Source organism: Mustela erminea, chromosome 10, assembly GCF_009829155.1.
Source record: "Mustela erminea isolate mMusErm1 chromosome 10, mMusErm1.Pri, whole genome shotgun sequence".
Lineage (NCBI taxonomy): Eukaryota > Metazoa > Chordata > Mammalia > Carnivora > Mustelidae > Mustela > Mustela erminea.
In genome coordinates, this window is record NC_045623.1 from 69,377,993 (window position 1) to 69,393,457 (window position 15,465).

Here is a 15,465-nt window from a genome sequence, read left to right on the forward strand (position 1 = left end):
TTAATGACTAATTCTGAATGAGGGACACTTAACAGCAGTCTAGAACTATAAAAAGAACCATACAGAGGAAATATATTTAAAGAACTGGCCTATCTTTTGTGGCAGAGAAAGAAACTAGTTGGTGGTGCCTGAAGGAATATTCTGAGTCTTTCTCACTTTAGGAGATCTCCTGGGGGAAAAAAACTGATCCAGAAAAATCCAGCATATGCAATAATAAATAATGAAAAAGGGAAGGGCACTGCGTCAGTATCCACTTGTCTCCGCACTGTAACTGTACTTTACCTATTGAATTGTTTTGGCACCTTTTTCAAAAATCATTTGGCTATAGATGTATGGGTTTATTTCTGGACTCTCATTTCTGTTGTATTGGTCTATATGTCTATCCTGTATCTGTATCACTCTGGATACTGTAGCTTTGAAATCAGAATTGTGAGTTTTTTGACTTTGATTCTTTTTTCCTTTCACCTCAAGATTGTTTTCACTCTTTTTTAAAGATTTTATTTATTTATTTGACAGACAGAGATCACAAGTAGTCAGAGAGGCAAGCAGAGAGAGAGAGGAGGAAGCAGGCTCCCCACAGAGCAGAGAGCCTGACTCGGGGCTCCATCCTCGGACCCTGGGATCATGACCTGAGCTGAAGGCAGAAGCTTTAACCCACTGAGCCACCTAGGTGCTCCAAGATTGTTTTCACTCTTCTGGCCTCTTGGATTTCTCTTTGAATTTGAGAATCAGCTTTTCCATTTTACAAAAAAGGCTGTGGGAATTTTGATAAGGATTGCATTGAATATGTACATTTCTTTGGGTGGTATAACCTCTTAATGGTACTAAGTCTCCCAAGCCATGAACACTGGATGTCTTGTCACTTATTTAGGTTTTTTAAAATCTTGCTGAGCAGTGTTTTATAGTTTTCAGTATATACGTCTTTTACTTTCTTGGTTAAATTTATTTCTATATATTTTATTCATTTAGACCATATCATAAATGGAATTATTTTCTCAATATCCTTTCCGGATTATTCATTGCTAGTGTATGGAGATACAACTAAATTTTGTGTATTGATCTTTTATCCTGAAGTTTTGCTGAATTTATGAGCTGTAACAGTTGTGTGTGTGTGTGTGTGTAGTCCTTTTGATTTTCTATATCTAAGATCATCATATCTGGGAATAGAGGTAGTTCTACTTTTTCTGATTTTGATGTCTTTTATTATTTTTTTCTTGCCTAATTGATCTGGCTAGAATTTCCAATATAATGTTGCAAAGAAGTGGCAAGGGTGGCTTTTCTTACCTTGTTCTTGATCTTAGGGTAAAGGTTTTTAGTCTTTCATCATTGAGTATGCTGTTAGTTGTAGGTTCTTCATAAATATCTTTTATGTCAAAGAAGTTCCCTTTTATTCATAATTTACGTGCTTTTATCATGAAAGTTTGGATTTTTCAGATACTTTTCCTGCATTGTTTAAACTGATTTTGTTTTGTTTTATCTTTCAGTCTTTATATGGGTGTAATGATTCCTTTGTGTTGAACCACTTTTGCAATCCTGGAGTTTGTGTATTGATCTCCTTTTAATATATAAAAAAATCTCCTTTTAATATATTCTGGCTTGCCAGTATTTTGTTGAGGACTTTTGCATCTATATCCACAATGGATATTGGTCTGTAGTTTTCATTTTTTGTGTTCTCTTTGTTTGACTTTGTTACTGGGATGCTTCTGACCTCATAGAATGACTTAGGAGGTTTTCCTTTGTTAGTCTTTTGGGGAAGATTTATAGGATTAGTGTTAATTCTTCTTTAAATGGTAGAATTCAGCAGTGAAGCCATCTGGTCCTTGGTTTTTCTTTACTGGGATGCTTTTGATTACTGATATAATCTGTTTGTTATAAGTCAGTTTGGATCTTCTATTTCTTCTTGAGTCAGTTTTGGTAGATAGTATGTTTCTAGGAAATTCTCTCATTTCATATAGGTTATTTAATTTGTTGATATACAATTATTCATAGTGTTATTTTCATTTTTATTTCTGTGAGGTCAGTAGTCGTATTCCTACTTTCACTTCTGGTTTTTGTAATTTGAGTCTTCTCTCTTTTTTCCTTATTCAGTCTAGCTAAAGGTTTGTCAGTTTTGTTAATCTTTTTGAAGAATTGATCTTTGTTGATATTCTTTTTTTTTTTCTATTCTTTGTTTTATTAGTCTCTAATTTTTATTATTTTCTTCCTGTTGCTGGCTTTAAGTTTAGGGTTTTTTTTTCTGTTTTTTTAAGGTATAAAGTTAGATTATTGATTTTAAATCTTTTTTGATTTAAGGTTTTATTTGATAGAGAGAGTGTGTGTGTATGTGCAAGTCGGGGGAGGAACAGAGGGAGGGAGACAAGCAGACTATGCACTGAGTACAGAGCCACATGCTGGGCTTGATCCCATGACCCTGAGATCCCATGACCTGAGCTGAAACCAAGAGTTGCACGCTCCACTGACTGAGCCATCCAGGTGTCCCCTAAATCTTTCTTTAAAGCAGATAATTTACAAGTGTAAATTCCTTTTTGGTCATAAGATATTTTGTATGATTTCAGTCTTTTAAAATTCATTGAAAGTTGTTTTCATATGTTTCATCTTAGGAAATGTTCCATTAACACTTAAGAAAAATAGTGTTTACGTTGTTTTTGGGTGGAGCATTCTACAAATATTGTATCTAGTCAGTTTATACTATTTTTTAAGTTCTCTCTTTCCTTACTGATTTTTTTTTAAGAAAGACTTTATTTATTTGAGAGAGAGCGAGCATGAGAGGGGAGAGGGTCAGAGGGAGAAGCAGACTCCTTGCAGAGCAGGGAACCCAATCTGGGACTCCATCCTTGGACTCAGGATGATGAAGGCAGTTGCTTTACCAACAGAGCCACCCAGGCGCCTTCCTTACTGATGTTCTGTTGAGTTCTGTCCTTTATGGAAGGTAGGATTTTGGTATCCTGTTACTGTTACTGTAGAACTGTTACTGTAGAACTATTTCTCCTTTCAATTCTGTCAATTTTTTCTTCATTTACTTTGGAGGCTCTGTTATTAGGTATGTATATATTTCTTATTTTTATAAGATAAATTGTTTCTTTTATCAGTGTAAAATGTCCTTTTTATTCTCTTATAAAATTTTTGGATTTAAAGTCTACTTTATCTGATATTAGAATAGCCGTCCAACCTTTCTTTTGGTTACTAATTGCACATATATTTTTTCCATTCTTTCACTTTTCACCCCTGTGTCTTTGGATCTGAAGTGAGTCTTTTGTAGACAGCGTATAGTTGGATCATGTCTTTTTATCCATTCTGCTTATCTCTGCCTTCTTATTGGAGAGTGTAATCCATTTACACCTAAAGTAATGCCTTTAGTTGGATATTTTGCTGTTTGTTTTTGGCATGTCATTCTTTTCCCCTCAATTTTCTTGATTCTTTACTATCTTCTTTTTGTTTAGTTGACTTTTTTGCACTGAACTGTTTTGATTCCTCTCTCGTTTCTATTTCTGTAAGTTATTTTCTTAGTAGTTACTCTAGGGATTATAGCCTCTCCAATTTATAACGATCTATTTTGAATTAATACCAGCTCAGGAGTGCCTGGGTGGCTCAGTCGTTAAGCATCTGCCTTTGGCTCAGGTCATGATCCTAGGGCCTTGGGATTGATTGGGCTCCCTGCTCAGCAGGAACCCTGCTTCTCCCTCTCCCATTTCCTCTGCTTATGTTCCCTCTCTCACTGTGTCTCTATCAAATAAACAAATAAATAAATAAATAAATAAATAAATAAAATCTTTAAAAAAAAAAAAACCCCAAACAAACCCTTAGCCTCTGTAATGTATAAAATCTTTTCCTGTATAGCTCCATTTCTCCTTCTTTATGTTATCACATCTTGCATCTTTATACATTCTGTGCTCATTAATGTCAGTTTATAATTTTTATTTTATGCATTTGTTTGTGAAATCATGTAAAAAAAAAAAGAAGTTATAAACCAAAAATACAGTAATACTGGCTTTTGTATTTACCTATGTAATTACTTTTACCAGTGTTATTTATTTCTTTTTAGGGTTTCCAGTTACTGTCTCAGGTCCTTTTGTTTCCCCTAGTGGACTTCCTTACTATTTCTTGTAGCATAGGTCTAATAGTGACAGCCTCCTTTAACTTTGTTCATCTAGGAATGTCTTAATTTTCCTTTTAGATGTAAAGGATCAGTTTTTTGCTTTTGGTTATTATTTGTGTGTGTGTGTGTGTGTGTGTGTGTGTGCGCTCTTTTTAAAATTTTAAATTTTTAAAATTTATTTTTTAAGTTTTATTTTATTTAAATTCAGTTAATTAACATATAGTGTATTATTTAGTTCCAGACGTAGAGTTCACTGTTTCATCAGTTGCATATAAACCCAGTGCTCATTGTATCACATGTCCTCCTTAATAGTCATAACCTAGTTACTCTATCCCCCCTCTTTTTTTGGTACTTTAAATATATATCATGCCACTGCTTTTTGGCATTTATAATTTCTGATGAGAAATTAACAGTTAATTTTATTGGGGAATCTCTCGTGCATGAACTACTTATTTCTTTTATACTTTCATGATTCTTTTTGGCTTTTGATCTCTCAATTGTAATTGTTTTGGTATGGATGTCTTTGCATTTATTCTTTCAGGACTATGTTGAATGTTTTAAATGTGTAGTTTCTTGTTCTTTTTTTTTTTTTTTTTTTTTTTTTTACCAAATGTAGTTAAGTTTTTAGCCATTATTTCTTCAAATATTCTTTCTGCTTCTTTATTTCTTCTCATTTGGGAGCTCCCTATTATGGGTCTATTGGTATGTTTGGTGGGGTCTTACATATCTCTTCAGCTTTGTTCATTTTTCTTTGTGCTCCTCAGACTGGATAATTGCACTTAATCTACCCTCAAGTTCTCTGATCCTTCTTCTGTCTTCTCATAGTTACTATTGAAACTCTGTGGTTAAATTTTCATTTCAGTTATTGTACTTTTCAGCCCCAGAATTTTTTTCTTTGATTCCTTTTGAACTAATTTGTATCTCTTTACCAATAGTCTCTATTTGTTGTGCATTGTCTTTTTGGTTCCCATTAGCTCTTTGTCCATGGATTCTTTGAACTTAAGATGATGATTGAGTCTTTGCCCAGTAAGTCTGATGTCTCTTCTTCCTCATAGACAGTTTCTGTCAGTTTCTCCTTTGAATGGGTCATACTTTCTTATTTCTTAGCATACATTACAATTTCCTTTTTGAAAAATGATTATTTTAAATATTGTGTAACTCTGGAAATTAGATTCTTCCTCCTCAACCTATGGTTTGTTTTTTGTTGCTTTCTGTGGGTTGTTTTCTGTAGCTTTCTATGGGTTGTTTTTGTTTGTTTACTGACTTTTCTAAACTGTTTTTATAATTTTTTTTGGTGATGAGCTGTTTCTGTCTCAAGTCTGCTTGGGCTACCATGACAACATACCATAGAAAAGATTTATATTCTCATAGTTCGAAGGGTGAAAGTGAGATTGTGTTGCTAGCATGATTGATTTCTGGTGAGAACTCTCTTCCTGACTTGCAGATGGCCACCTTGTCCCTTAGCTCTCAGGTGGCAGGGAGAAAGAGCGAGAAAGGCAGAGAGGCAGAGAGACACAGAGAAAGAAAACACCTACTGGTGTCTCTTCTTATAAACTGCACTAATCCCATTATAGGGGGCACTAATCCCATTATGAGGGCCCCACCTTCCTGACCTCATTTAAACCTGATTATCTCCCAAAGGCCCCCTCCCCCCAATCTCTAAGTACCATCACAATGGGGATTAGGGATTCAGCGTATGAATTTTGGTGTGTGTATATGGGTGTGGGGCACAGATATTCTGTACATAATAGTCTCTGAAATCTTTTCTTCTTTAGCTGTGGTCTGCTAGTAGTAGGAGAGAGATTTCCTTGAATATTTTAAGTAAAAAAAGAAAAGAGAAAAGAGAAAAAAGAGAAGAAAGAAAATCCTTTCTTAGTCTTTGCACACTGGTTTTGTGTTGTAGCACTCTAACACTTAGGCTGTTTACTACTGTGTTTTTACTTCCTGTTTCTGCTAAGCCTAGAGATGAGCGAGTAGTTTTCTCAGGTCTTTTCTGACTAGGTTTCTTGCCTTGCACGTATGTATGGCTTTCTAAATGTTTTTTAATGTCCTAATTTCCCAAAGAAACCCTTGGCATTTTTTCTTTCAGGTTTTTGGCATATCTTGCTGTTCGCTTTAACTGGAATATTGTTTCTCAGGTGTCAATGCGTTTTTCATTTGCCTTAAAAATTTTTCTGAAGAATGCCCTCTGCATAGCTGCTCTTCTGTACTAAGAGATTTTCAAGTTGTTAAAATAAAGGAGAGAGCCTTGAGTCAGTCCTGCAGGTAGCCCTGCACAGGTCACAGCAGACAAACACAAATTCTTTGAGAACAAAGTCTGCTCTGCTCCATCTAGAACCAGCGACCAAGGTTCAGCTGTTGAAATGTGGGCTAGTATATTCAAGACTGCCACAGAGCCAGGAGTGGGGAAAGGGAAGTAAAAACATCATAAAGCTTTCACCTGTTTTGAAGTACCTTTTTCATGTATCAGCATTTGTTTGGTTGATGTAAACTTTTGACTAATTTCCAGAGTTTTGAGAAATTTTATTCTGACACCATTTTTAGGTGTTTCTATGGAGGGGATAGCCTCTTGGAACTACCTCCCACATGTTTTTCTGAGGGAAAAAAGGATGATGTCATTGAGGAAATATTTTTGCTGGTGCTTTCTCATCTTTGTTGCTGTTAGGCTCACAGTTATCTCCTATAGTTTTTCTCTCCTGTTCCCCCTGTGCAACTTCTGCCCTATCTTAATTCTTCTTAGCTGCTTTTATTAGTATTTTAGAACCTTTTGTTATCTCTGTTTTTTTCATTTGGCTTAAAATAAAGATCTCATTTTTTTTATGTCTTGTTTGCTTTGTTGCATTTTTATGGTATCAAGGAATCAAATTTTGTCCTGCCTTGCTCCCTAAATGTCCCTCTTGGTGCTTGTAGTCAACCCTTATTCCTACCCTAAGCCTCTGGTAATAATATTTTTTTTGTTTTTATAATTTTGTCTTTTCTAAAATGTTACATAGTTGGAATTACACAGTATGTATCCTTTTGAGATTGGCTTTCACTTAGCATAATGCATTTGAGGATTTCTCCACATTGTTTTGAGTTGTCAATAATTTGTTCATTTTTGTTGCTGAATAGTTTTCTGTTGTATGAATGTATAGTTGAAGGACATTTGGGCAGTCTTCTATTTTCACTGATTATGAATAAAGCTGTTGTAAACTTTCATTTTATAATTTCATGTGAATGTAAATTGATTTCTTTTGGGTAAGTAAATACCTAGGAAGTGGGATTACTGTGTCATAGCTTTCTTAGAAATTGCCTGTTTTGTAAAGTGGCCATATAATTTTGAGATATATTTGTACATCACACATATGTCAGTGTAGAGAGTTCTGTTTTTTCTGCATCCTTACCATCACTTTATATTGTTAGTGTTTTGGATTTTAGCACTCTAATGTACAGAAGTGGAATCTCACTGTGTTTGTTTTACATTTACCTATTGACTAATGCTGTTGAGCATTTTTTCGTGTATATTTGTGGATCTTCTTTGGGGAAGTTTCTGTTGAAATCTTTTGCTATTTATTATTTATTTTAATTGGGTTTTGAGAATTCTTATATTGTAGTTATTCGTCCTTTGTTAGATGTGTTTTGTAGTATTTTCTCCCAGTCTATGGCTTGCCTTTTCATTCTCTTAACAATGTCTTTTAAAGAGCAGTAGTTCTTTCTTTTAAAGAAGTCCATTTTATAAATTTTTTGGGTTTTGCTTTTGCTCTTGTATCTAAAACTCATGAAGATTCCTTCCTATGTTTTCAGTATTAAAGATAGAATGAAAGTCATAAATGTAATTGAAAAATTTTTAGTATCCATGTTAAAAAAATTAAAGAGAAGCAGGTGAAATTAATTTAAACATTTAAAAAAAAGGATTTTATTTATTTTTATTTATTTGACAGAAACACAATGAGAGAGGGAACACAAGCAGGGGAAGTGAGAGAGGGAGAAGTAGTCTTCCCGCTGAGCAGGGAACCCAACGTAGGGCTCAATCCCAACACTCTGGTATCATGACCTGAGCCAAAGGTTGACACTTCATGACTGAGTCACCCAGGTGCCCCTAAACATTATGTTTTAATTAGGCCAACATTTTCAAAATGGTTGTCTCAATACACATTGAATAGAAAATTATTATTTTTATGATATTTAAAGATTTTATTTTTAAGTAATCTCTGTATCCAGTGTGGGGCTTGAATTTATAACCTGGAAATCAAGAGCTGCATGCTCTACCAATTGAGCCAGCTAGATGCCACACAAAGTTAATAATAAGTATTTACATTTTTATTTTTGTACTGAATCCTGTCCTCATGTGTATTTAACATAACACATCTTAAGTCACTTGAGGCACATTTCAGGGTCTCACTAGCCATGTATGTCTAGTGGTCACCATAAGCAGATGGCACAGATCTGCAAGTCTTAGAGTTTTAGGTTTTACTTTAAATCTGTTACTTATTTTAAGTTAAATTTTGTATAAGGTATATAAGGTATGGATTGCATGTCTTTTTTTTACATGGTTGTCTGTGAGAAACTTTTTTTTTTTTTTTAAAGTAGGCTCAAGGGGCGCCTGAGTGGCTCAGTGGGTTAAAGCCTCTGCCTTCAGCTCAGGTCATGATCCCAGGGTCCTGGGATAGAGCCCCGAGTTGGGCTCTCTGCTCAGCAGGGAGCCTGGTCTCCCTCTCTCTGCCTGCCTCTCTGCCTTCTTGTAATCTCTCCCGTCAAATAAATAAATAAAATCTTGAAAAAAAAAAAAAGTAGGCTCCATGCCCAGTGTGGAGCCACATTGAAACTTTTTATAGGGGTGCCTGGGTGGCTCAGTTGGTTGTGTCTGCTTTTGGCTTAGGTCATGATCCCAGGGTTGTGGAACAAGTCCCTGCTGAGCAGGGAGCCTGCTTCTCCCTCTCCCTGTGCCTGCTGCCCTGTCTACTTGTGTTCTTTCTTTGTCAAATAAATAAATAAAATCTTAAAAAAAAAAAAAAAGAAACTTTTTAGTAAAAGTTGTTTTGGGCAATTAGAAATCTCCAGATCATTCTGGGCTCCAAAGTTCAACATTTAGATATGCTTTCTTTTATTGCTTTAATTTATTGTCTTTTATTTCAGTGTAATGTAAATTTATTTTATAATTAACAATTTTGAAACCATATTTGTAAAATGCTCAGAAGTGTTAGGTATTTAGTGGTTTTATTCATATGCCTTTTTAAAAGTGAAATAGCACATTTATGCTTTTTATTTTTTTAAGATTAACCTCTTCATTCCCAAAGTTGTATCTAAAATTCTCACTTTGCTTCCAGGCATGTACTGGCATTGAAAATATTGATGAAGCTATTACATTGCTTGAACAAAATAATTGGGACTTAGTGGTAAGTACTTTTATTTTTGTTCTTTTTTCCAGCTTTATTGAGATATAACTGATGTATAACATTGTTTAAATTTAAGATGTATAGTGATGATTTGATACACATACATATTTTGAAATGATCATCGCAATAAGGTGAGTTAACACATTCATCACTTTATATGGTTACTTTTTTGTGTGTGGTTAGAACTTCTAAGATTTACTTTTTTAAGCTATTTTCAAGTATACAGTGTAGTACTGTTAACTGTAGTTACCTTGCTATACATTACATTGCCAGAACTTACTCCTTTTATACTTTGAAGTTTGTGTTCTTTGATCACTTTCACTCACTGTCCCCCATCCCTAGCAATCAGCAATCTAATCTGTTTCTATGAATTCCATTTTCTTTTAGATTCCACATGTAAGTGAGATCATACAATATTTGTTTTTCCCTCTCTGAGTTATTTCAAGAAATTTTTTCTGTTTTTTGGACCAGTAATCAAATTTTATTAATTCTTCGATGTCTTTAATGTTCTTTATAGGTGATTTAGCATATCATAGCCCATTTATAACTCTAATCTAAATGAATAAACTCTGAATGTCTTTAATATGAAGTTTGTATTTAGTTTAGTAGTAAATTACTAAATTATTATGAATTCTTAGATAATTTGAACAATTCTTAAAGTTGTTCTCTTATGTTACTATGAATTAAGGTTCCTCTTCTGTAATATTTTGGTGCAGATGCTTGGTAGGAGAGAAAATGCAGAGGTGTCTAAATGTCAGAATAATTCTATTTGATGTTTTCCCTTCACTTTCTGGGGCTCTCACTGATGATCATTCCTTTCTAAAGCTATTAACTCACATTTTGTTGTGTGTGTGTGTTTTTTTTTTAAGTTTTAAAAATGATCTTTGGAGAGTTTATTATCGAAGTGGTTTAGGTTTTTGAGTGGGGGAAGGCACTAACTCAAATCCTGGCACAGCACTACACATTCACAGAATTGTAATTACAATTGCAAGGCAAACTAAACATGAATTTTTTTTAACAGTACAGGAACAGTACTGGTTGTGTTGGGATGACACAGGTGTCCCTGAGTGCCTTTGAAGTCCTAAGAAAGTCTAAATTACTATTTTGAAGAAGTGTTATTTTCAAAGGTCAAAACTTGAAATGTGTGCTTATAGAACTGAAATTAGATATGTAGATATAATCAACTATCAGTTGTCTGTATGTTTTGTGTAGATATACTGCTGTTAAATTTTTTACTTAAAATATAAAAAGCCTCTATTATCTGCTTGTACAATTAACACTTTCTAGTGTATTTTGCAAGGGTATTTTCTCTTAATTGCATGATTAAAATTTTTTTTATATAAATGAGGTAATTCTAGTCCTACGATTTTGTAATCTGCACTTTTCAATTAACAACCTGTCACGAGGGGCACCTGGGTGGCTCAGTGGGTTAAAGCCTCTGCCTTCAGCTCAGGTCATGATCCCAGGATCCTGGGATGGAGCCCCGCATTGGGCTTTCTGCTCAGCGGGGAGCCTCTTTCCTCTTTTCTCTCTCTCTGCCTGCTTCTCTGCCTACTTGTGATCTCTGTCTGTCAAATAAATAAATAAAATCTTTAAAAACAAAACAAAACAAAACAAAACAAAACAACCTGTCACGAATGTCCAAGTAAATGTGGCTAACTACTCATTCTTTATAATGTTCATTTAATGTTTACATGGTATGCTGAGGGGTGGTTGTAACATAATAATTTTACCAATCAGTTCTATGCTTTTAGACACTTAGGATTTTTGCAGTATTTGCTATTATACACACAACTGTAGAGAATATTCTTGGATATTCTTCCTTGCATACTTACCTATTAATTTTCCTAAAAGATAATAAATAAATTCAACTCATAAGTGTATTTCTGTGCCAAATTGTGTGTGTGTGTGTGTGTGTGTGTGTTTGGTATTTATAGTTAAATTGCCTTCCAGGGTAGTTTCACTAATTTAAATCTTTATCAAATATACACATTTTTGAGATTGCCTATTTCATTAAGCCAAGCTTCCTTATTTTTCATATAGGGCATGTTCAGGCACTTGTCAAAATTTATAAATGTTTGTATGACCTGACTCCAAATCCATGCTTTTACCATATTATAATCTTTTTAAAAAATATTTTTATATTCTTTTAAAAGAAGTTTTTGCGTTAATCACTTGCTGCTCATCATAACAAGTTCACTCCATAATCCCCCACATATTTCACCCATCTCCCCTGTCCACCTCCCTTCTGAGGTGACCATTAGTTTGTTCTCTATAGTTAAGAATCTGTTTCTTGATTCATGTGTGTTTTTCCTTTTTTTTCCCCTTTGCTCCTTTGTTTTGTTTTAAGTCACACATATGAGTGAAATCATACGGTATTTGTCTTTTTCTTACTGATTTATTTCACTTAGCATTATACTCTATGGCTCCACTAGTTGTAAATAGCAAGATTTTGTTCTTTTTTATGGCCGAATAATATTCCATTGTATGTATATACCACATCTTCTTTATCCATTTGTTGATCAGTGGGCATTTGGGCCACTTCTGTAATTGGGCTATTTTAAATAATTTTGCTGTAAACCTTGGGGTGTATGTATGCCTTTGAATTAGGGTTTTTGTAATCGTTGGGTAAATACTCAGTAGTGCCATTGCTAGATTGTAGGGTAGTTCTGTTTTCAACTTTTTAAGCAACCTCCATACTGTTCTTCAGAGTAGCAAAAATAAACAGTTGGGACTGCATCAATATAAAAAGCTTCTGCACAGTGAAGGAAATAGTCAACAGAACTAAAAAGCAGCCTGTGGGCTGGGAGAAGATATTTGCAAATGACATATCTGATAAAGAGTTAGTATCCAAAATCATAAAGAAATTTTCAAACTCAACACCCAAAAACCAAAAAATCCAATTAAGAAATGAGCATTAAATAAGTCATGAGGAGGCACTTTTTCAAAAAAGATATCCAGATGTCTAATAGACATGAAAAGATGCTCAACATCACTCATTGTCAGGGAAATAGAAATCAAAACCACAGTGAGATACCACCTCATACTTGTCAGATTGACTAAAATGAACAACACAAGAAATAACAGTTGTCAGTGAGGTTGCAGAGAAAGGGGAACCCTCTTGCATTGTTGGTAAGAATGTGAACTGGTGCAGCCACTCTGGAATACAGTATGGAGGTTTCCTCAGAAGTTGAAAATAGAACTACCCTATGATCCAGCAATTGCACTGCTAGGTATTTACCCAAAGGATACCAACATACAGATTCAAAGAGCATGCATCCCAGTGGTTATAGCAGCATTATCAACAATAGCCAAACAATGGAGAAAGCCCAGATGTCCATTGACAGATGAATGGATAAAAAAGAGGTCACACACACACACACACCCCATACACACATAATGGAATATTACTCTACCATCAAAAAATTGAAATCTTGTCATTTGCAACAATGTGGATGGAGCTAAAGTGTATTATCCTAAGTGAAATAAGTCCGAGAAGGACAAACACCATATGATCTCACTCGTATGTAGAATTTAAGAAAAGAAACAGATGAACATATGGGAAGGAGAAAAAAAAGAGAGAGAGAGAGAGAGAAACAAACCATAAGGGATTCTTAATGATAGAGAACAAACTGAGGGTTGATGGAGAGAGGTGGGTAGTGGATGGGCTAGATGGGTGATGGGTATTAAGGAAAGCACTTGTGATAAGCACTGGGTGTTGTATGTAAGTGATGAATCATTGAATTATACTCCTGAAACCAATATTGCACTGTATGTTAACTAAAATTTAAATAAAATAATCCTAAAAATAAATGTTAATGTTCTCATGGCAGTGAATTAAATAAATAAATGTATGTATGTATGTTTGGTAGAATTTGCCTGTGAAGTTACTTGGTCCTGGACTTTTGTTTTTTGGGAGTTTTATGATTATTGATTCAATTTCATTGCTGGTAATTGGTCTGTTCAAAATTTTACTTCTTCCTGTTTCGATTTTGGTAGGTTATGTAGGTTATATGTTTTAAGAATTTATCCATTTCTTCTTGGTTGTCCAGTTTTCTCAGGTGTTTGTTGTTATTTTCTTTCATTTGTGATTTTATTTATTTGGGTTCTTCTTCTTTTTTCTTTATATGTCTGGGTAGAGGTTTATCCATTTCATTGATCTCCCCCCAAGAAACAGCTCTTGGTTTCATTGATCTGTTCTTTTTTTTTTTTTTAAGATTTTATTTATTTATTTGACAGATGAGATCATAGGCAGAGAGGCAGGCAGATGGGATGGGGGAAGCAGGCTTCTCTTTGAGCGGAGAGCCTGGTATGGGGCTCAGTCCCAGGACCCTGAGACCACTACCTGAACTAAAGGCAGAGTCTTAACCCACTGAGCCACCCAGGCGCCCCTCATTGATCTGTTCTGTTGATTTTTTTAGTTTCTACTTCATCTAATTCTGTTTTAACCTTCATTATTAGTTTACGTCTGCTGGTTTTAGGTTTTCTTTGTTGGTCTTTTCCTAGCTTCTTTACATGTAGAGTTAGGTTGGTTATTTGAGATTTTTTTCTTGCTTCTTGAGGTAGGCCTATATTGCTGTAAACTTCCCCCATAGAAGCACTTTTGCTGCACCCCAGAAGTTTTGTCACTGTTTTATTTTACCATGTTTCCATGTACTTTTTAATTTCTTTTATTCCCTGGTTGACCCATTCATTATTTAATAGCATGTTATTTAACCTCCATGTATTCGTGGTCCTTTGAGATTTTTTTCTTGTGGTTGACTTCTAGTTTCATAGTGTTGTGGTCAGAAAAGATGCATGATATGACCTAAATCTTTTAAAATTTGTTGGGGCTTATTTTATGGCCTAATAGGTGATCTGTTCTGGATGATGTTCCATGTGCACTTGAAAAGAATGTGTTTTCTGCTCTTTTAGAATTGAGTGTTCTGAATATAACTGTTAAACAGCCCCCCCCCCCCCCCCCGTGTCATTTAAAGCTGTTTACAGTGATGTAAGTGGGTTGTTAAAATCCCCTACTGTTATTGTATTACTGTTGATTAGTTCCTTTATGTTTGTTATTAACTATTTTATGTATTTGGGTACACCCATGTTGGGTGCATAAATATTTATAATTGTTATATCTTCTTGTTGAATTGTTCTCTCTATTATTATATAGTGTCCATCTTTGTCCCTTGTTATAGTCTTCATTTTAAAGTCTGTTTCATCTGATATAAGTATTGCTACTCTGGCTTTCTTTTGACATCCTTTCACATGGTAAATGTTTCTCTGTCCTCTCTCTTTAAATCTGCAGCTGTCTTTTGGTCTGAAGTGAGTCTCTTGTAGGCAACCTATAGAAGGGTCTTTTTTTTTTTTTTAAAACCATTCTGTCTTCCTGTGTCTTTTTTTTTTTTTTTTTTTTTAAATTTATTTGACAGACAGAGATCACAAGTAGGCAAAGAGGCAGGCAGAGAGAGAGGAGGAAGCAGGCTCCCCGCTGAGCAGAGAGCCCGATGCGGGGCTTGATCCCAGGACCCTGGGATCATGACCTCTGAGCCGAAGGCAGAGGCTTTAACCCACTGAGCCACCCAGGTGCCCCCTTCCTGTGTCTTTTGATTGGAGTGTTTAGTCAGCTTATTCAAAATAATTAGTGGTAGAAATTTATGTTTTAAAGATCTTATTTATTTGACAGACAGAGATCACAAGTAGGCAGAGAAGCAGGCAGAGAGAGGAGGAAGCAGGCTCCCTGCTGAGCAGAGAGCCTGATGCACAGGGCTCCATCCCAAGACCCTGGGATCATGACCTGAGCTGAAGACAGAGGCTTTAACCCACTGAGCCACCCAGGTGCCCCGATAGAAATGTATTTATTGTTTTTTTATTACTGGTATTGTGCTTGTCTGAAGACTTTCTCTGATCCTTGCTTATCTTCCTTTCTTTCATGGTTTACTTATTTTATTTAGTGGTACATTTGGATTTCTTTCTCTTTATTCTTTGTGGATTACTAGTTTTTGGTTTGTG

General features: G+C 35.0%; 1 protein-coding gene across 1 annotated transcript in view; it reads left to right on the plus strand.

Annotated features, from left to right (window-relative positions):
- Positions 1–15,465, plus strand: part of FAF1 (Fas associated factor 1) — a 471,948-nt gene that overhangs the window by 51,973 nt on the left and 404,510 nt on the right. The window contains exon 2 of the mRNA XM_032302621.1: positions 9,403–9,471. Coding sequence (XP_032158512.1) covers positions 9,403–9,471 — 69 coding nt within the window. The remainder of the gene's footprint in view (positions 1–9,402; positions 9,472–15,465) is intronic.